Genomic DNA, 22,588 nt, shown 5'->3' with positions numbered 1-22,588 from the left:
CGAACATGTCTCTTTAAGAAAATTTGGACTAAACCGCTCAATTCATATGGAATAGTTTTTAAGATCTCTTTACTCTTTACTTCTTCTTGAAGTGTCAAATTGGTAGTTGTGTAGTTGTAAATGGAGAGACAGAACTCTCTCAGATTTCATTAAATATGTTCTGAAGATGAACGAAAGTCTTACGGGTTTGGAACGACATTAAGGTGAGTAAAGGATGGCAGAATTAAAATTTTTGGGTGAACTAACCCTTTATTTTTGTATTGTTTCTGCTTCTTCACCTGTATTTTGATCCAGAGATTCTGTACTCTGTCAGAAGATGTGTAATAGCGCCCCCTATCTTATAACAGTGAGGAATAGTAAAGGATCAGTGTAAAACGAGAGGAACAGGAGAGAGAGAGAGTATGGAGGGTCAAGGCAAAAATACTCCCACACATTTCCTGCTCTCCCGCAGAGTGTGTGGCTGACAGTATTCTTTAAACACACACACACGCATCTCATTTAATTAATCTATATAATTCATATACGCAGTTGATTTTTTGATATTGATATTGATAGTTTGACTGGTTGGTTAATATAATTTTATACATGTGGAATTATTGGCCAGGCTTAAAGGTTGAAAAAGGCAGGAGATTCAATTCAGAGATTTAATTAGTGGCACGATCCGTTTGTAGTGTTAGTGATTCGATCCAAATACACACCCTTTTAAATTCACATCTGTAGACCAGAATATCAGAGACATCGGTCTTGACTCTTTTGACTTGAGCAAGTAAGTAGCCCTCTAAAACACCCTAGCAACCACTTAGCAAAGCAATGCCATAGCAACCAGCTGAAAAACCCTAGCAACTGAATATGAGAACACCTTAACAACCACATTTAGCAACACCATGGCATTGTGGAAGAGAGTTTATTCACAGGCTAATTCTCAATAGAAATTAGTTTTGATGTTGTACTTCACTTTGTTATCAAGCTGATAGTAACAATATAAAGCCTTCTCTATTATATTTGTATCAATTTCTAAGGCGTCCAAATGAGCGACACTCAATCTCCTCCAGTCCTTCTGTCTCTGACTGATAGTTCACACTGTTTTATCCAGTAAAACTCTTTCAGTATAACTGTACAAACGTCCTCCTTCAGCTCGAGCTTCACGAGTCTTTCTGCTTTCAAATCTGCTCTGATTTTATCAAGTAAATGCAAGAATAACTTTGAAATTGTTAGTAATATTTCAAGATGAACACTTACTGGACTGAAGCAGGTTTACTTGATTATCCATACATCATTTATTAGAAAAATCATGAGTGTCAAATATGGTTTATTTGTTAATCTCTCAATCATGATTGTATTGCACTGGAGTAAAGCACCGACTGAAGAAAAGACGACATAAACCATTTTTACCTGTGATTATTCTGGGAAATGCGAGGCCGTACTATTTGCCAAGAGAATTTTCTTCGGTGATAGCGATAGCGGTGTATATCCCTCCTTCGGCCAATATGACTAATGCTTGTGGATATATTAATACTGTTACAGCCAGGATGCAGTTAAAATATCCCCAATCACTGATTATGAACTCTGGTGATTTTAACCAAGCATCTCTACATAATACTCTCCCCACGTTTACTCAGTATGTGGACTGTGATACGTGAGACAATAAAATCTTGGACTTGTTTTTTGCAAATGTGAAAGAAGCCGGAAGATCTTCACCGCTTCCTCCATTGGGACGATCGGATCATAATCTTGTTTACATTAGGTCTGTTTATGTGCCGGTTGTAATGAAGCAACCGCCAGTAATAAGAGCAGTTGGGATATGGTCTGATTCAGTCTATGAAGCAGTAATGGATTGTTTTGGAACAACTGATTGGGAGGTTCATTGATGAGGACATTGATAGCTTAACTGAGTGCATTAAAGATTATATTAACTTTTGTGTTGATAACACAGTACCTACCAAAAAGATCAAATGTTATTCAAACAACAAGCCTTGGGTCACCTCTGAGTTAAAAGTATTATTTAACCAGAAAAAGAGGGCCTTTCTAGTGGGTGATAAGGATGAGCAAAAGAGAGGTTATTAAAAGTAAACGTAAGAGAGGTGAAAGAGAGTTATAAGTTAAAACGACACTCACGACGTGAGAGAGGTTTGGAAAGATCTAAATATGATGGTTAAGGAGAATTAAGATGAAGAAATCTCCAGGTCCTGATGGTATTAATCCTTGAGTCCTTAAGTCCTGTGCGGATCAGATCTGTGGGGTGGTTCATTATATTTTTAACTTGAGTTTGCATTTGGAAAAATTACCTGGTACTTTTTTTAAGAGAGACTGGTATTAAACCATTTCAAGTCAGTATTGTGTGGTGCTGAGGATAAACTACAGACACAGCAGACTTTCCCTCCACAGACGCACGTCGGTTAACTAGGGAATACACTTGCGCTCCCGGGGGCGGTTCAGCGCAAAGAGGAGGCGTGTTCCGGTGCAAACGTTCCCTGATGCTATTTTGCAGGTTTAGAAAACAATTCCGCCACTGACCAGGAAAAACCTAGTCTAAAGTCAGTGGCGCGTTGCGCATGTTATTCATATGCTATTTTAAGTGCACATGCTTGGCCATAATCAATGTAGCGTGTGCACAACGCACATACACTTTGCTTATCTCATCTACACACAGACGCAGCAGTTTTCATTTTTAGAAAACCATACATTATTACAAGGAAAAATATTAACACACGAGGGAAATCATTGTTGTGTCCATGAAGAAGTGAAAAAATAGGCATAAATCTAGGTTACACATTTACCCACATTATTATACGCCTGTTTAACCGAAGCTAATTTGGGTGGGTTTCTCCCATCCCATACAATGTCACTTGTCATACAAGGCCCTGACGAGAACGTCGGTCTCCTCTGCTGTGATCCGCTCCTGGCAAATCCGCCGTTATAATTTTACTGTCTATGGTTATAATAGCAATCCGCCATGGAACAAGCGCGCCTGCTCTTAAAGGGAATGTGAGATGTCGCTCTGATTGGTTTATTTCACGTTACGCCCAAACCACACCTATGAGTAATGAAGCTACTTCAGACCAACCCATTTTAGATTTGCGTTTAGCGCAAGAGTCATTTATCCCGCCGGTATAATAGCAACAGCGCCCGAGACCCGCCCACAAAGTTACTTGTGTTTCGCGCTTGATACTTGCATTTCAGATCGTTAAAATAGGGCCCTATGACTGTGAGATGCGTCAAAATCAATCAAAACCCACAGCCAATCAGAACAGCATGTGGGCGGAGTCTCGCAGCAAGTCAAGATTACTCTCATCTTTACGACACTCGCAAGAAAATGGATAAGTAGCTACATAATCAAATTCACAAATATTACACCATTTAAACATTATTAAAAATACATAGGCTACTGAGTTGCTAAAACAATCTTTGTCAAAGAATACACTTGTTTGTTCACAGTTTGAACGTTCTTGTTTCCATTTGTTTAATTTCAAGATCTGAGGTGAATTATCCATTGTTGCTTTTATAGCCACAAAGCTGGAGCACTAAATTATATTCAAAGTCACATTACACGCTTTTGACATTAAATAAAGCACATAAACAGTACCTGAGATTATCATCGCCACACTTTGTGTTTGTTGTTCCAGCGCGACATCGCAGAAAAATAGAAACCGTTTCTAGAATCGTCACGTGTCGCCGTCGCGCCTGGTTAGGACAAAAACTCTGATTAACATGGAAAAGAGCCATTTTATCGCACGGCGCGTGTAGTTAGACCACATATGTGAGTAATACACCACAGTATGTGAGGATGCTGGACTGTGTGTTGTGGCGGAGCTGAAACATTACAAAGAACTACATTACTCAAGTAGTGAAGTGCCGCACTGGAGTCCCTCAAGGAACCGTTTTAGCTCCATTTTTGTTTACTTTTTATACATCAGACTTTCAGTATAATTCTAAATCCTGTCATCTCCAGACATTTTCTGATGATTCAGCAATTGTTGGCTGTATAACGGACCATGATGAGAGTGAATATAGGGAGCTATTAAAGAGTTTTGTGGACTGGTGTGAGAAAAACGGTCTCAGGCTAAATGCTAGTAAGACAAAGGAAATTGTGGTTGATTTTAGCAGATTTCCTCAGCAAGTGGTTCCAGTAAATATACGAGAGTCAGAAGTTAAGATTGTAACTTACCAGTATCTGGGTGTATATTTGAACAACAAGCTCAACTGGTCTGACAATACGATGCAAGTCTATAAGAAGGTCCAAAGTCATTTGTTAAGGCGACTGAGATCCTTTGGGGTTTGTCATGTACTACTTAAGACCTTCTCTAGTCTCATCTGTGGTCTTGTACTTGTACAGGTTGGGGAGGGGGATTGTTGGAAAAGAGAAGAATAAGTTTAATAAACTTATAAAGAAGACAGGTTCTGTTGTGGGGATTGTGTTACCCACCTTAAAGGAAATAGTGCAGGACAGAATGATTGGGAAATTGTTTTTTATGATGAATCATGATTGTCATCCCCTTAATGAAACAGTTGGAGCTCTTGTGAGTACTCACAGCTCAAGATTACAAGATTACACTCAAGATGAATTCATCTCCGCTGTTACAAGGAGCGCTTTAGGAAGTCTTTTTTCCCAAACCGTAATTAGATAGTACAACCAGTGTTATACAAGATGATAGACTATATTCTAGGATTACTTGGTTGAATATAATCAAAAAGAAAACTTTTGCTATGATTTTCACAAAAAAATCCATAAAACTGGAGCGGCCCAATGTGTTCCTGGGGGGAGTGGAACTTGACATTGTAGAAGAGTTCAAGTACCTCGGGGTCACACTGGACCCAACACTCTCATTTAAAAAACACGTCAAACTCACAGCAAACACAATCAAATTCAATTTACATAACTTTAAACAAATCAGACCATCAATGACAATTACTTCTGCTAAAATGTTCCTACATTCAATGATATTTTCACATATAGATTACTGCATCACAATACGGAAGAGGATTAGGGCCAAGCAATAATAAAAAAATAAAACCATCTCGAGATTAAAGTCATTATAATGCGAGATTAAACTCGTTAAATTTCGAGAAAAAAAGTCGAAATACAATCTTGAGAATAAACTCATTACATTTCGAGAATAAAGTCGTTGTGTTTTGAGAAAAAACGCGTTAAATTTAGAGAAAAAAAACCTTGAAATACAATCTTGAGAATAAACTCATTAAATTTTGAGAATAAAGTCATTGTGTTTCGAGAAAAAACTCGTTAAATTTCGAGAAAAAAAGTCGAAGTAATCATGAGAATAAACTCATTCAATTTCGAGAATAAAGTCGTTGTGTTTCGAGAAAAAAAGTCGAAATGAAATGTAGAGAATAACGCATTCGATCAGTGTTCATTGCATAGCCTACTGATAGAGGACATGGCAGAGTTGGGTCACTTAGTCAAGCTATATTTTAGACTTTCTTTCAGTAACAAAGAATAGAACATTAGGTCTAGGTCGGCTAGGTCTTTTTAGAAGAAAAAATCAGTCCAATTTGCGCGATGTACTCGCTTTTGTCCAACATGAAATTCATCGAGGTTTCGTGGTTTCCCAGGATACCATAAGACGCATTATTAAACTTGTTGATCCTCAAGGTGTGGAATTTCGACGAAGGAGACGCTTGAGAAGACGCCAGTACACTTGCGCTGGCCCAAATGCCCTCTGGCATATGGACAGCTATGATAAATTAACACCGTACGGCATTGCCATTTATGGCTGTATAGATGGTTACAGTCGTTACATTCTGTGGATGGAGGCGTACACAACCGACAACGATTAATAATGTGTCTTATGGTATCCTGGGAAACCACGAAACCTCGATGAGGTTGATATCAGTATATTGCATTGAACACTGATCGAATGCGTTATTCTCTACATTTCATTTAGACTTTTTTTCTCGAAACACAACGACTTTATTCTCGAAATTTAATGAGTTTATTCTCAAGATTGTATTTCAAGTTTTTTTTTTGAAATTTAACGAGTTTTTTCTCGAAACACAACGACTTTATTCTCGAAATTTAATGAGTTTATTCTCAAGATTGTATTTCGACTTTTTTTTCTCGAAATTTAACGAGTTTTTTCTCGAAACACAACAACTTTATTTTCGATATTTAATGAGTTTATTCTCAAGATTGTATTTCGACTTTTTTCTCGAAATTTAACGAGTTTTTTCTCGAAACACAACAACTTTATTCTCGAAATTTAATGAGTTTATTCTCAAGATTGTATTTTGAGTTTTTTTTCCGAAATTTAACGAGTTTTTTCTCTAAACACAGCTTTATTCTCGAAATGTAATGAGTTTATTCTCAAGATTGTATTTCGACTTTTTTTCTCTAAATTTAACGAGTTTAATCTCGCATTATAATGACTTTAATCTCGAGATGGTTTTATTTTTTTATTATTGCTTGGCCCTAATCCTCTTCCGTACATCCTGGGCACTCACTGGAAATACAATTTTAAAACCCATAGAAATGTTATTCAAAAAATCTATAAAAATATTTGATCAAAAGCCTCTGTCATTCCATCAGTGTAATATTTTGGGAAAATACCATATGCTCAATTTTGAAAATTTTATTCATTTTAAAAATAGCTGTTTAATTTAAAAGTTTTTCACGGACTTGCCTCACCTTCACTTTCTACATACATTAAACCAAGGTCTGACAGAGGTTTTTGCACCAGAGCCTCATTTAGAGGAGACCTAGAGATCCCGCACAGAAAAACAACCTTTGGACAAACTGTTCTGTCTATCAGAGGAGGTCACCTTTGGAACAGCCTCCCAACAAACATTAGAGAATGTCCCACTTACTGCACATTTAAAAAGCACCTTAAACAGTTTCTTAAAATTTCCCAGTTATGTCCTCATTTTGACTAATTTTATTGATGTAATGTAATCTGTCTGAATACGTTTCTTGCCTGATACTGTATATTGTCATAACCTTTTGTGTTGTATATTGTCATATTATCTTTTTGTGTTGTTGTCTTCCTGCCTCGGGACTACAGGTGAAAATTAGCATTTATACTATAACCTGGCTCATTTACAGTCTGTACAGAAGTGTAAGATTGTCCATTAATGTGCACTGTCCCGAATAAATAAATTAAATAAATAAATGAATAATGCTTTGCGAAATTGATACTGGAGAATAAGTCTTGTTGCTGTTGTGAATGTTGTTTAAGTTTTCTATTTAGTAATTTTATTGTTGTGCTGCTGTGACATGTAAATCTCCCCCTGGGGATTAATAAAGTTTATCAAATCAAATCAAATCAAATCAATTATCATTGTATTGCACTGCATTATATGTTTTAAAACTACAGAGCTTTGATCATAAAACTAAGCATTTAAATATTATCTTACTAAGAGATATTATTGCCAGATATAAAGTGATGACTGATATTTATATCATTTTATAGTAGTAGTCACTATACTGTTTAAAATCTCATTGACTTACATTACAAGCTTCAGAATTTCATATAGATATCAGCATCTGCACCAGACTGCATAGTCTGAGCCTCTGAACAAAACTGAGCTGTCTTTCTCCTCCATATTCTCACTACATCAGACTATATGAGCCATGCAAACTTTAGAAATATTCTGTCTAAGTGTGTCTAATTACAATAAAATTATATTTTTCAATAATTATCTATTATTTCATTTGTCAGGCATTACACGGTTAAAGTTGAGGTTCAAATAGCTCTCCAATCCCTCTATTAATATGCACTAGCATTAATATCAAAACATTGTGTGGTTTGAGCATCCAGACCATTGGAGAGCATCGAGCCGGATCTGTGTTCGACTAAACCACAGAAGATCGGAGGATTGTTTGGGATTTTATTTTTGCAGTTTCATTTGATGACTCTAGTGATGCAGAAATGACACACTTCTGCTTTAAGCTACTTGTATAAATATGTATTTTTTTATATAATTTGGGAAAAAAAGGTGAAAATGTTTCCTGTTGGTGATGCATTGTGGGTCGGCATTACCTCATACAGCGGTGCACAGATTCCATCAATCCACTCCAGCTGAAGCCCTGGCAGCTCGTCCTTACGGTTCCGGTCGAAAATCGCCTATCACACACACACACACACACACACACACACACACACACACACACACACACACACACACACACACAATTAATAAATATTTGTTGAACAAACCTACAACAATGTTTAGGAGTGTTCAAAAGCACTGAAGCCTCTTTAATTTCTCAGTTGTTTCTCATAGACGGCGATGAGATTAAATTGAGAACAAATGGAGACTTTTGCTTAATCACCCTTGTGGAAAAGAAGAACATTTAAGCATTCTCTTATTTATATGTAATTTTATAATAACTTTTATTGTCTTTGAAATAAGGTTAAAGTTACTGCTGAATGTACTGACAAGCATTTATAGTGAACTAAAATATACTTTAATGTAACAACAACCCTTTCCAATATTTTGAATTTGGACTGCAGTACCCATTTTAACCACTAGCTGACAATATTACACACTGCACCTTTAAGTGGCCTTTTATTTCATTAATATATCTGCAATATAGTTTTTAAAAATATATACGTTTAAGATTTGATGTACACTACAAATGTAAAATGAATACAATTAAGTGCACTTGTTTTTCACAAGCACCATCTGCTTCTCAGATTCTTCTCTGAGCTCAAACACTGAACTAGGATCTACGCTCTTGTATGTCTACAAGTGTCTTATCTGTGTCTGTTTTTAGAAACTGCATGAAAAACAACTGAATAAAACAATGAATCGTCATTAAGTATCCTGAGATTTAAAAGAGCAACCTCTGAGCATAAACAGACACTCAAAAGAAATGTAACAGCAGAAACTTCAATACTTTTAATTTACTGCAATTCTGTGTTGTAGCTGATAATGCCTGTGCTCCTCTCTCACCCTTCGTACGTATGAGTGTGTGTGTGTGTGTGTGTGTGTGTGTGTGTGTGTTTGTAAGTGTGTGTGAGCGTGTGTGTGTGTGTGAGAGTGTGTGCGTGTGCATGTAAGTGTGTGCATGTGTGTGCTTGAGTGTGTGTGTGTGTGTGTGCATGTGTGAGTGAGTGTGTGTGTGTGTGTGTGAGTGTGTGTGAGTGAGTGTGTGTGTGTGTGTGTGAGTGTGTGTGAGTGAGTGTGTGCGTGCGTGCGTGTGTGTGTGTGTGTGTCTCAGCGCGGGCTGCAGCAGAGCGATAGAGGCTCCGTGTGTGAATATATCATGTAAACACCCACACACTCTGAGCAAAAGACTGAGACTTTTAACCTGAGGCGAGTGTTTCTACAGAAGCTTCAAAGCTGCACATCTCAAGACCTCAATGTTCCTGCAGACTCACAATCCAGAGCAACAGGAAAAATACTGGGAAAAAACGCTAGCATTTCAATTTCCCTTTTATATATACATACACACAATTAAGAATTCATTCCTACGACTTATTCATTCATTCCCTCATTTTGGTTTAACTATAAAAGGAACGGATTATTACATCAAGAGGGAACAAATTCTTAATTCATGACAATGATTTAACGAATTCAGGGCCACATGACTGTCCTCGTGTCATGTGTGGATCTCAGAACACAAGAACACAGGCAGCGTTTCTCCAACACATCAGCAGGTGATCAGATCTCACCGAGGGAGTCAGCTTCAGCTCGGACCGCTCCCGGTCTCCCTGCTCGAAAAACTCACTGGTCACCAGTTCAGCAACCTGTGAGAAAGCGGAAGACACGCGTTAATACACCAGTGTCAGCTGGCCTATCTAACTATTATTCAATTCATTTTTTTTCTATTTATTAATATCTTTATTGGCTTTGATTTTAATATTTTCATTTTATTTTCAGCTGAAATTTATTTAAATGGTATTTTTGTTATGTGCGTTTGTAATTGTATCAGTTTTTTTATATATATTTATATTTAGCTTGAATTTACTTTTATTTGAGTTTTAGTAATTTTAGTACTTCAATTTAAACTTGTATTTCTGTCAGTGGTTACACTTTATATTAGGTGTCTTTAACTACTACTAACACCAAAAAATATATTATAGTAGGTGTAATTACAGAAATGAATTAGAGCTGTAATTATATGTATGTATTGTTTAAATGTAAGTACAATGTAAGAATATGCATGTATTTATAAAGTAAGTGCATTGTGTCAAATGATAGTGCATAGTAGTTAAAGACACTTAATATAAAGTGAGACTCAGTTACTTGCCAAGGCAACATTTTTTCATTTTCAAGTTTTTCATCTGATATTTAAATTTCATCTGATATTTAAATTTTATTTCAGCTCACCGGAAACGATTTTTAATAGTTTTAGTTTTAGAATAACAGTAATATTCATTTCCATGCTCAGCTGTGGTGTATTGTGGGTAAGAGCGCCTACCTTGCATGAAATCTCCCAGGGTTTAGTGACGGCACCCAGATCACATGCTGTCATCAACATCGACCTGCCACAGGATCACAATCAATTACAACCAGGAATTTACAGGCATTGTATATGTGTGAAAAAGTGTGTGTGTGTGTGTGCGTGTTTGTCTGCGTGTGTGTGTGTGCACCATGTTCATATATGTAACTGACCTGCACATATCTCTGTGTTCCTTCACATTCCAGTTGTATTCTCCTTTATTCACTAGCTCAAAGAAGGCATTTCTGTTCCTGTGAATGGAAACTCGATGAGCTCTGTGCAGTTCACACTCCTGCCACATGGCGGCAGTACAGGGTCAAGAGAGTTTATCACACATCCTACCAACATCACCAAACCACTGCTGCAATGTGAGGCAGGAGAGTTTAACACACATGCACACAAAAGAGTTTTAAGCTCATTTAAAATATATAATTAAAAAAAAAAAAATGACAAAAGGTTGCATTTCTAGTCACGAGAGGGCATGAATAATAATGATTTCCACTACATTAAAGGCCTGTTCTTAGACATGTTCTTAGAATGCTCAATATATAGTCTATATTTTAATTATTAAGAACATCATGCTTAAGAACACAATACTTCTGCCAAGTAATATTGTTTATCTGTGTAACTGGTGAAACTCTACTACCGTACAAAAGTTTGAAGTCAGTAAGATTTTTAATGTTTTTTTAATGTTTTCTCTTCTGCTCACCAAGGCTGCATTTATTTGATCAAAAATACAGTAAAAACAGTAATATTGTGAAATATTATTGCAATTTAAAGCAGCTGTTTTTATGTGAATATACTTATGTGAATATATTCCTGTGATCAAAGCTGAATGTTCAGCATCATTACTCCAGTCTTCAGTGTCACATGATCCTTCACAAATCATTCTAATATGATGATTTGATGCTCAAGAAACATTTATGATTATTATCAGTGTTGAAAACAGTTGTGCTGCTTCATATTTCTGTGGAAACCTTGAAAGTTCAAAAGAACAGCATTTATTTGAAATATAATCTTTTGTAACATTATAAAAGTCTTCACTGTCACTTTTCATTAATTGAATGCATAAATATGTCTTTAAAAAAAATATTCCTGATCCCAAAACCTTTGACCGATAGTGTAGATTTGGCACATGAATATTGAATTGATTTGCGGTGAGAAAGACTTTTATTATTTGCACAAGTGCAGCAGAACTCACTGGAAGTAGAGCGTTAAGTCTGTGGCCAGTATGGATTGTTTCAGGAGCTGCATGAGTTCTCCATACTCATGTGAAGACAGATTCGAGAAGATATTGTGACCCTGGAGAGACAAGGACAAAATTAAATAATTATTTTCATTCCTTTTTGTGTCATTAAATATTGTTCGGAGGATTTTGAAGACGTTTGATAACCTGCACTGATGATGGTCATGTGTGGTAGTGTGACCATGTGTATTAATCAAACAGATACAGGTGCTTTTCAAAAACGCTGTCGTCCTACAGTGCGTCGGGATAAAAAGTGGGCTTGTGTGTGAATATATAACCACACTTGACATGTAACTCTGAGTTCAAGCCACCCACACATGCTTACATCCGAATGCCTGATTAAAACTGATAAACTGATATCTAAAGTTTACACAGTGGCTGAGCCCTCATGCTGGATTCAGAGAAGCACATTTCATTAAAACACACACACACACTACACACATCCGTTTTTAGCTTGCATATTATTTTCTAAATGTTGTCACTGAGCTCAGATCCAGGTTTTTCTGCAGTAAGGCTGTTTACACCTGATTTGTTAAATTTGCACCTGGCCACATACTCCACAAAATGAACATGAATCCGATCTTCAATTTCCGCACTATATTCAAGTTTAAAGGTGACATATTGTGCCCCTTTTCACAAGATGTAACATAAATCTATGGCAGGGTTCACCAATCTCGGTCCTGGAGGGCCGCTGTCCTGCAGAGTTTAGCTCCAACCCCAATTAAACACACCTGAACCAGCTAATCAAGGTCTCACTAGGCATACTAGAAACTGTCAAACAGGTGTGTTGGAACTGGTTGGAGCTAAACTCTGCAGGACAGCGGCCCTCCAGGACCGAGATTGGTGAACCCTGCTCTATGGTGTCCCCAGAATGTCTGTGAAAGTTCAGCTCAAAATCCCCCCCAGATCATTTATTATAGCTTGCCAAATTTGTCGTTTTTGTGTCTCTTTAAATGCAAATGAGCTGCTGCTCCGCCTCCGTTCAGAAGAGGCCGATCCTTTACATGAGCTTCAGATACTCCAGCAATAACAAAACATGCAAATCTCACTCATCTAAAATCTCAGAAATAACCAGTAGCGAGTGCAGGAGAGACTCTGAATGGTTAGTGGAGACATTTATGTAGTTGTTGTGGAGTACATTGTACATTGATTCATCTCATCGACTTGCATGTACCGTCATGTTTAACTTTTACACAAGTTGACACAGTTCCTGAGGTCTTTATAAGACAGCTGTGACATGTTTTGGTCAATAGTGTTCAGTGCTCGTCTGTGCTCAACGACAGAACAGTTTCATGCTTTGCTCGAGCTTTTGCCATTGCGCTAGAACTGGTCACTGTTGTCGTTTGTGAAAACCAAATGTCGGCTGGTGTGTGTAAACGTGCAGATTAATAATGGTAATATTATAATAAGATCCTCTTCCTACGTCAGAAGGTGAGCAAAATCTGATCGGCTTATTTCTTGACATGCTTGCAGAGAAAGACTTATGCCGAGTTCACACTGCACGATTTTCAAAGTAGTCGGGTCACTGTTCTTTTCACACTGCACGACTATGTCTGTATCTTGCTCTCTCATTGGCTGTCGGTCATCGCCGATGTAGTTTTCAGTCAGAACACTTTCACACAGCAGGATTTTGAATCGCTGACAGGTCCAGATATTTAGCATGTCAAATATCTCACGACTCATCTGTGATTCTCTCAGATTGTGTCTTTCATCATTCACACTGCGTGATTGTCACTTGTGTGACCGAGCACCGATTTGCCTATGATTTCGGGAGTAAAATATACATATGTGCTTCAACAACCAGATGCATTTACACTTGTCCAGTTTAATCTGGAATGCGTCTCAAACCGGATTTATATCCGTCTCGAATGCCTTTTTCGAGGGCTTTTACACTTGGTCTTTTCACGATCAGAGAAAACGCATGAAGTGACCAGGTTTAAACAGGCCCTTAAGTTCTGCTTTTCAGTAACTGCAAGGCATGATGGGAATCAAGATAGGCTATATCTCTCCCTACTCTACCAGATTAAAGAGCAGGACGACTGCTACCATTTCATTAAAGAACGGTTTAATTAACACTTGTATGTCGGCTGGTCAGTGAACACGCTCTTCCCCAGAGGAAATGATGACCGAGGCTCATTTGTATGCAAATGACAGTGACGCAGATAAACACACTGTATCTGTAGAAAGCAATTATTCACAGTCAACAACTGTCAGTTAGCACAGGCTGTCATTTATTCACCTCCCTCTCTCCCTCTCTCTCTCTCTCTCTCTCTCTCTCTCTCTCTCTCTCTCTCTCTCTCTCTCTCTCTCTCTCTCTCTTTTATCTGCCTTGTTATCTCGTTTTCTGTGGCTACACTGGTTTAGTTTCTATGATGTATTCACTTTATTATGTTTTTATTATGGTTTAAATTCTAAATGAGAATGGATTACAAACAGTAAATTTCAGAATGGAATTTATCATACACTGTATTATAGCTTAAGTTCGAGAATGGACTGATTAAGTTCTAAATTAGAATTAGTAATTGTATTATGGCTTAAGTTACAGAATAGAATTGAATGTAAAGTAAGTCTGTTTGTATAATAAAAACAGTTTTTTATAATATTTTATATAATTTTCCTGTAAGGTGATAATGGATTGTGTGCCAACAGTATTATGGTAAACTGGTTTATATTATGGCTTAAGTTCAAGAATGTAATGTTAGAATGTGCAGAATTATACAATTGAATTGTAGATTTGTATACTACAGAATTGTAGTTCTACAATAGAATTGATTATAAACTGCTGTATGGCTCAGATTCTACGACTGTATATCTAAAGTTATAAATTAGAATGCATTGTTAACTGTATAATGCTTAAGTTCTAGAATGATATTTGTTTTTGTATTATGGAATTGTTTTAAAACTCTTTTAGTAAACTGATTTGTAAAATAGCTTAAGTTCTAAAATGTCAATTTATTTTAACTGTATTGTAGTTTAATTAATTACCTGTTAACTGTTTGTGTTAAAGCTCTGAGATGGAACATATTGCAAACAGTTTTTAAAGTCGGCATGAAACGGAAATTCCGACTGTGTTTTCTTCTCAATTGTGGCGTAAATCGAGTGAAACGGCTTCTCCAATGATAAGAAAATGAAGGGCGGGAATGGATTTTGTCCATTGGGAATTAGAGCTTCATGATTCTGTATAAAATGAATTTTTATTTTTTTTTAAATAGAGCATATGTGTTTCACGATTCTGAACAGATAATTAAACAAAATAACATGTCATTTACTAGAGATTCTGTCAAAATGCTGCAGTCTATTTAAAAATCATTCTTTAAAAACAAAACCTTTTTGAATGAACAATTCAATGACAATCACATTTTTAACGGTCACTTGTCGCCACCTACTGGCATAACAATGTAATTGATACAATTGTTATTTGAAGCATCAAGTTGCTTTCAAAAGGTGATTTGCTCTATTTTGATCACTACTGGAGACATCAGTGTTTATATCCGGACTATAAACTTTTATCCCAGCACTTCTGCGGTCATTTGAATTATTATAACATTGAATGATGAAATAACGTTACTGTGGGGTTGAAAACACTGTTTGTGAAGCTATTTCACATCTATCTATACATGACAACTGCTCTCTCTGGATCAGCAGCAGATCTGAATCACCGTGATCAGACTTATCAAAGCTTTAATAAACACGGATCTGAATCACTGTCATTTGGGAATAAGATCATGTGGGTGTTTGAATTGAGATTGAGATCTTTTAATGATTAATCATGCAACTCTTGTTGGATCGTTGTTGTTTGCTAGTTGTTGTTATTGTTGTTTTTTAAATGATGTGCACATATAAATCATTTATAATAAACACTCCAGCAACATTCCATAAAACACGAACCGTCAATTTTGATTTCATGGCGACTTGAGGTTTACCTCGCTCTGCAGGATCATGACAGCGTGGTTGAAGTGATGGTGCTCTAGAGTGGCCGATGTCCCGTAGAGAAGAGACAGAGCTGATCCCGTCCTGAGAAAGACACAGATGATGTTGTGTTTCTGAGGTGAAACCGAATCCACTCAAAGCTCATGTGTGCAGTGATGAAGACATGTTACACTCCAACACAGATCCTGCATGCTTCCTGAACACATTTGGCTTTAAAAAGATGCCAGACTTGAGTCCTGTTATGGGGCAGTGCTTGAGTTGCAGTGCTTGAGTCTCACTTAGCCTGGAAAGCGTTGTTGGTTCCTCTGTGGTCCAGATCATGGCAGACGCAGCCCACGATCAGAGCCAGAATCTCCATCTCCGTCAGAGTCTCCTGGAAGCCGGCCGTCTGCACACACACCAACAACAGTGAGACAGAGGCTGAGGAACACACACACACTCACACACACGCTATACTTGTGAGGACCTCCATAGGCGTAATGTTTTTTATACTGTACAAACTGTATATTCTATCTCCTTACACTAGCCGTATCCCTAAACCTTCCCATCACACACAACTTTCTGCATTTTTACATTTTAAAAAATATATAATTTAGTGTGTTTATTAACCCATTTCCCTCGTGGGGATCCGCTGGCTGCTCCTCGCTGTAGGTGAGCTCAGGTTTTACTCAGGTTTGACATTTGGTCCCCACAATGTAATATAAAACCTTTCACACACACTCTCTCTCTCACACTCATACACACTCTCACACACACACATACTCACACTTAGACACACACACACTCACACTTAGACACACACACACTCACACTCACACAGTTACACAAACACTCACACACACACACACACACACTCACACACTCAATCACATACACTCAGACATGCACACGCACACACTCACTCACGCACACACACACTCAATCACACACACTCACGCACACACACACACACACACACACAAACACACACACACACACACACACACTCAGACACTCACGCACACACACACACTCAATCACACACACTCACGCACACACACACACACACACACACACACACACTCAATCACACACACTCAGACACGCACACACCCACTCACGCACACACTCACGCACACACACTCAATCACACACACTCAGACACGCACACACCCACTCACGCACACACTCACGCACACACACTCAATCACACACACTCAGACACGCACACACTCACTCACTCACACACACACAGAGTAGAGTTCCTCACCGTCAGCATGGAAAACATGCACTGGCAAACGTTGAAAGCGTGTCTCCAGTTATGATACAGAACCATGCGGTAGTTCTTCCTCACGGTCAGCAGCCACCGACAGAGCGTCTGAGAGAAACAGAAGAAATATGATGTTACAGTTTTTGCCCATTGCTTCCACACTAAAACCGAATGCTTAGACCAAAGCCTCAATACCTAAACTTCTTGTAGCACACCTTAAACACAGTGTAACCATAGATTAAACACACTGTCAACTTTGCACTTTGTTTGCAATTCTGTAACACACTTATTGCGAAACACTACACACGTTTTCTTACATTAGACACTTTGTTCAAAAACTAAATCACCTGTTATCATTGAGAAAACACTCCGTTCAAAATGCAAAACTCATGTGGCAATCGTAGGCACTTACATACACACCTGAAAACACTCAGAAAACAGAACACCAGTCGGTTTCTACTCCAGACTGCACCTACTGTATGTGTCACATGATTCTGTATCATATTACAGTATTACTGTAACTGTACTATACAAAAATGGGTAGTGCTGTGAAGTATATGTAAAGGAATACCATTGTGATGTTACAGTACTGTTTGAAAGTACAGTATGTGAAAAATAACCTAACCAATGACATCTTGTGGTGGCATTTTCTACAGAATGGTTGGACGAGGTCTAGTGGCCAAATCCCAACCGAAGGCGGGATCCATAACACACACCAAACAAGTCTTTTTTTCCCCAAATAGCAATTTATCCAGTAATTGTTTTGTTTTTTTTACTTTTTTTTACTTTTTTTTTTTGCTAAATTTGATGATTTGTGATTCTATTTTTCTTTATTTCTGTAAGAATGTTTGTTTTTTGTAAAAACTCTTGTTTGATTACTGCAGAAATTCTACTATTGAGTTTTACAGAAGACTGAGTCTGAGAAAATGACAATAAAAATAGAAACGCAAAGACTGCAGTGTTTTATATAAAGCCCATCAGTGTGTTGCTGGCGATATGAAAGCGTAATTCAAATGGTGCTTGTGTGTATGGTTTTGTTGCAAGAATTTCATGTTTAGAAAGGAGTGTTAAGTTTTGATTGCAGTGTTTTGTTTTGGCATAGATGTGAGTTGTTAATCTCCAAGTGCTATGTCTGATTGGCTTGTGTGTAGAGTTTTGACATAATGAGCCAAATTCTGCAAAAAGTGTGTAAGCAATGGGCAAAAACTGTAAAATACAAAATAAAGAGGCGTTTTGTACAACAGAATACTGTCCTCTAATCTGATTGGCCGAGAGTGCTGCTATACAGCATATCAACATGTTTACAGTAACTATTAGCACTTTTGAAAAAACTGGCCAAATTTTGTTGCTTAATAATGAGCTTTATTCTATTTTACTTTAGTAGATCACTGTACAGTAGGCTCACGGTCTTGCGGATATTCAGTACAACAGCACTCTTGTGTGTGTGTGATACTGCTGAGTAAAGAAATGCAAACGTGTGTGTACCTCATAGTCTATTTTGAATTTCTGCACCATTCCCAGCTCCATAAACATCCTGAGAGCTGCAGTGACCATAGCGTCCACATCCAGAGAGAAGTCATCAAACCATAGTTTATCAATGCCCAGCTCACACACTAGAGGGATGTTCGCTGCCTGAGGAAAGAACAATAGAGAGAGAGTGTGTGTGTGTGTAGTACGCAGAAAAGAGTTTGCTCCTGCATGCTTTGAAGCAGATGCTTTGTGAACGGAACGAAACTAGCGTCAGGGTTTTCTGTAATTCGTGTGTGAAGCTCACAGTGATAATGAGACACTACGATAGATTCACACACACATTCACAGATCTAATGAGGGACTGCTGGCAGGAGTTGTGACGTCATTAACACATTATAATTGTGGATATTTACTAATATAATTCTTCATACTCTACACCCATAAAGAAGATTGAGAAGAAGAGACTGAACATCCGACATGATATTTTGAACTGCACTGGACATTTTTTCCCAAAATAAATGTACTATTATAGAGACAATCCATATCAAACTATGTTTTGCTCAATAGTTTATGTAAAATTATGCTGCCATTTACTCAACCACATATATATTTAAACCCCATATTGTTTATTATTACATCAAGCACAAAAGGAAATGTTTAGCAGAATGTCTGAGCTACTCTACTACTAAAGCTAATGAGCACTAAACTTTAAAATCTAAAATTTGCATCATGAAAATACTTTTAATATAGTAGTATTTAGTATAGTTTTAATATACTGTAGCTGTTACTATTACACATCTCAATATGTGTGTGTGTGTGTGTGTATGTGTGTGTGTGTGCGTGTGTGTGTGTGTGTGTAAAAAATCGTGGTGGTATTTATTACTATTTACTGTTTTAGGAGAGGAAAATCAAAAGTAACTTTTACTTTTAGCTTTTATTTTTTTTAGCTTTTATTTTGTTATATTGTTATTTGTATTTTTGTATATTATATTATATTTTTATTATTATTATTATTTATATTTATATTGTAATAATTTCACATTAAATCTCTAGAAACAATATAAAAACAGTATAATTTTACTAAGTACTATGATTTTTTACTACTATGATTTTTCTCGATTTCTGGGAATGAAATGTGTATTAATTATAAATCTTTAACACTACTTCTGTCAGGACCACTATCGTCAGTACGATTGACCATTAGCATATATTTTGGATTGGCGGTATGGTTCTGTTCTGGGCAGCCTAGCATGGATAACAGCAGGGAGAGCAACAATAATCCCCCTTAGCGTAAACAGAACAGAACCAACATGAATGTGTTGCAGATATCATTAATGTCAATATTTTAATGTACAACATAATTCGAGAATTGATTATGATTCAAAGGGGAATCAGAAGGCCAAATCCTGACTGACGAGAGGAGGAGCTGGGGATGGAGGAGGGTAATTCGCTCCTGAGAAACACGAGTGCTGCTGATAATACTGGAGGAGCTTATATACGGTATGAATACAGTGATAGGCGTCGTATCCCTATAGGTAGACGTGGATCAGCTGAGAGTCAGCTGATGCGAGATTGACTAACGTGAGCTGCCAGAACTGAAGCTACGCTTGATATTATAATTGAAATCGATCATTTTTAACATTTAATAGGCTATTCTGTAAAGAGCAGTGAGTTATTTTGAGTTGAAATTTGAGTTCTCTGTTGTGTCTTATCGCGCTTTTAAAGGTTTAAAAGCATTTGAATGAAGGACAGCTTGATCATATAATATAACGTCAAGGGATGTCAGAAAAAAAAACCTGATGCTGCGTTAATTGTGTTAAATAGTCTATAATATTCCTGGATTTGGCTTTAAGCAATAAATTCCTCATTCACTCTTGGAAACAAGCTGGTACTTGTTAATGAAGTGATATAAGAGCTCCTGGCAAAATCCAGTTAACACATGACAAAAAATGTACATTTCACCAGGAAATTAGCACATTATAAATGAGGCATTTCATAAACTCCAGAGACTATATCAATAATTCACAAACTCTGATGAGGTATTGAATAGCGTTGTTCTGAATTATACATACTGCATAAACAATACAGACTGATAGACTGAGGCTAATATATCACAAATCAAGTTTTTCAATATTGATAAGCTCCTGAAATGTCAGACGGTCTATAAAATACAATCTGTTTGATGCATTAATGTTTACCTTAAACTTATCCACCTCAGTCTTAGAGCATGTGGCATGATATGACAGCACCTATGGAAAACACACACACACACACACACACACACAATCAATCATCAAAGGTTCATATTTTATGCATTTCTATATTTTATGTTTATGATGTATACATGACAAGATAAAAAACATCCCAGAGATCATATAGACAGTTGAATTGCATTAACCCTGACACTACAACAATTCACTGCTGCATCGCTCGCTCTGATTGGCTGCTGAGAGTCATGTGAGCGCAATGATTTTAACATCCATTCATAACATACTGACAGTCTGATTCTCAAAAGTTTACAGGTCATGCAAAATTAATTTCAGCTCCGCTATAGACTGTTGATGATCTATTACAAATTAATATACTGACAATCTGGAATCCTTATGAATACGGTCATATTTATCACAGACACCACGCCTGCATTCCTCTGGAGAATGAGAAGAGCTTGGAGAAGATAATTAATGCTCACACACACACTCCCTGCTCAGGCTGTAATGTAGTTACAAGGCTAATAAACACAGCGTCCTCACTTCCGCTGCTTCATTTTCACATTCATTGCTCTGTGGTTGTGGTGTCGTGAGGAAAGATGTCACTATGTCTTCCTGTTTGCCTTTAAAGGGGGTGTGTGTGTGTATGTGTGTTAATGCGTGAAATGAAGGCGCTGTTGCTATTATACCGGCGGGATAAATGACTCTTGCGCTAAACGCAAATCTAAAATGGGTTGGTCTGAAGTAGCTTCATTATTCATAGGTGTGGTTTGGGCGTAACGTGAAATAAACCAATCAGAGCGTCATCTCACATTCCCTTTAAGAGCAGGCGCGCTTTTTCCATAGCGGATTGCTATTATAACGGCGGATTTGCCAGGCGCACGCCAGGAGCGGTTCACAGCTGAGGAGACCGACGTTCTCATCAGGGCCGTAAAACACAGAGAAGTGACATTGGGGATGGAGAAACACACCCAAATTAGCTTCGGTTAAACAGGCGTATAATAATTTGGGTAAATGTGTAAGCTAGATGTATGCTTTTATAATAAACTATCTATCTATCTATCTATCTATCTATCTATTGTAATAATGTATGATTTGCAAAAATGAGAACTGCTGCTTCTGTGTAGATGAAAGAATCAAAGTGTATGTGCGTTGTGCACACGCTACATTGATTATGGCCAAGCATGCGCCCTTAAAATAGCATATGAATAACATGCGCAACGCGCCACTGACTTTAGACTAGTTTTCTCCTGGTCTGTGGCGGATTTGTTTTCTAAACCTGCAAAATAGCATCAAGGAACGTTTGCGCCGGAACACGCCTCCTCGTTGCGCTGAACCGCCCCCGGGAGCGCAAGTGTATTCCCTAGTTAACCGACATGCGTCTGTGGAGGGAAAAGTCCGCTGTGCGCGGGTGCAAAATAGGAATGATACATGCGTCGGTGTACAAAGTCAATTGCGCTGGGTGCAAGATAGGGCCCATAGTGTGTCTGAGTGACATGGCTTCTCGAACAGGGAAAAATGACTTCATTTTGTTTATTTGAGTTTCATTATTATTAAATAACATTAACAAATTTAAATAAATACTTTAACAAATATATTGTTCATTGTTAGATAATGTTAGTTAATGCATTAACCAACTAATAGGACCTTATTAACTTAAAAGACACATATTAAAACACACACACACACACACACACACACACACACACACACACACACACACACTCAGACACACACTCACTCAGACACACACTCACTCATACACACACTCACTCATACACACACACACACACACCACACACAAACGCGCACACACACTCTCACACACACACACTCTCACACACACACACACACACGCTCACGCTCACGCTCACACATACACTCATACATACAGACTATCACGACTTTCTGAGAATATTAATAATAAAAACCCTTTAGACCAGATGAGTGTTTTGACTGTAAACACACCATCATCTGTTTCCAGACGATCGTTTTGTTCGATTGAAGTCGGTCGATTGAAGTTTTGAAGGTGTGGATTTATTCCTCTGTGTCCCACTGTTTCATTGTTCGATTATATTCTGCTCTTT

The 22,588-nt window shown here is 37.6% G+C and overlaps 1 protein-coding gene across 2 annotated transcripts in view; it reads right to left on the bottom strand.

The window, feature by feature from the left end:
• The window catches only part of pde11a (phosphodiesterase 11a), a 95,494-nt gene that overhangs the window by 8,006 nt on the left and 64,900 nt on the right, over positions 1-22,588 (bottom strand). For both annotated transcript variants that reach the window (XM_084123381.1, XM_084123382.1), the window contains exons 10-19: positions 20,493-20,543; positions 18,310-18,456; positions 16,825-16,932; positions 15,854-15,963; positions 15,569-15,659; positions 11,601-11,701; positions 10,573-10,650; positions 10,379-10,442; positions 9,630-9,704; positions 7,992-8,075 (exon numbers count right to left, since the gene is read on the bottom strand). In XM_084123381.1, coding sequence (XP_083979507.1) covers positions 7,992-8,075; positions 9,630-9,704; positions 10,379-10,442; positions 10,573-10,650; positions 11,601-11,701; positions 15,569-15,659; positions 15,854-15,963; positions 16,825-16,932; positions 18,310-18,456; positions 20,493-20,543 — 909 coding nt within the window. The remainder of the gene's footprint in view (positions 1-7,991; positions 8,076-9,629; positions 9,705-10,378; positions 10,443-10,572; positions 10,651-11,600; positions 11,702-15,568; positions 15,660-15,853; positions 15,964-16,824; positions 16,933-18,309; positions 18,457-20,492; positions 20,544-22,588) is intronic.

The sequence above is a fragment of the Abramis brama genome, assembly GCF_963993115.1.
Source record: "Abramis brama genome assembly, chromosome: 8".
In the NCBI taxonomy this organism is placed as follows: domain Eukaryota; kingdom Metazoa; phylum Chordata; class Actinopteri; order Cypriniformes; family Leuciscidae; genus Abramis; species Abramis brama.
Note: the sequence above shows the minus strand (reverse complement) of the source record. Positions and strands in the feature narration are given on the sequence as shown.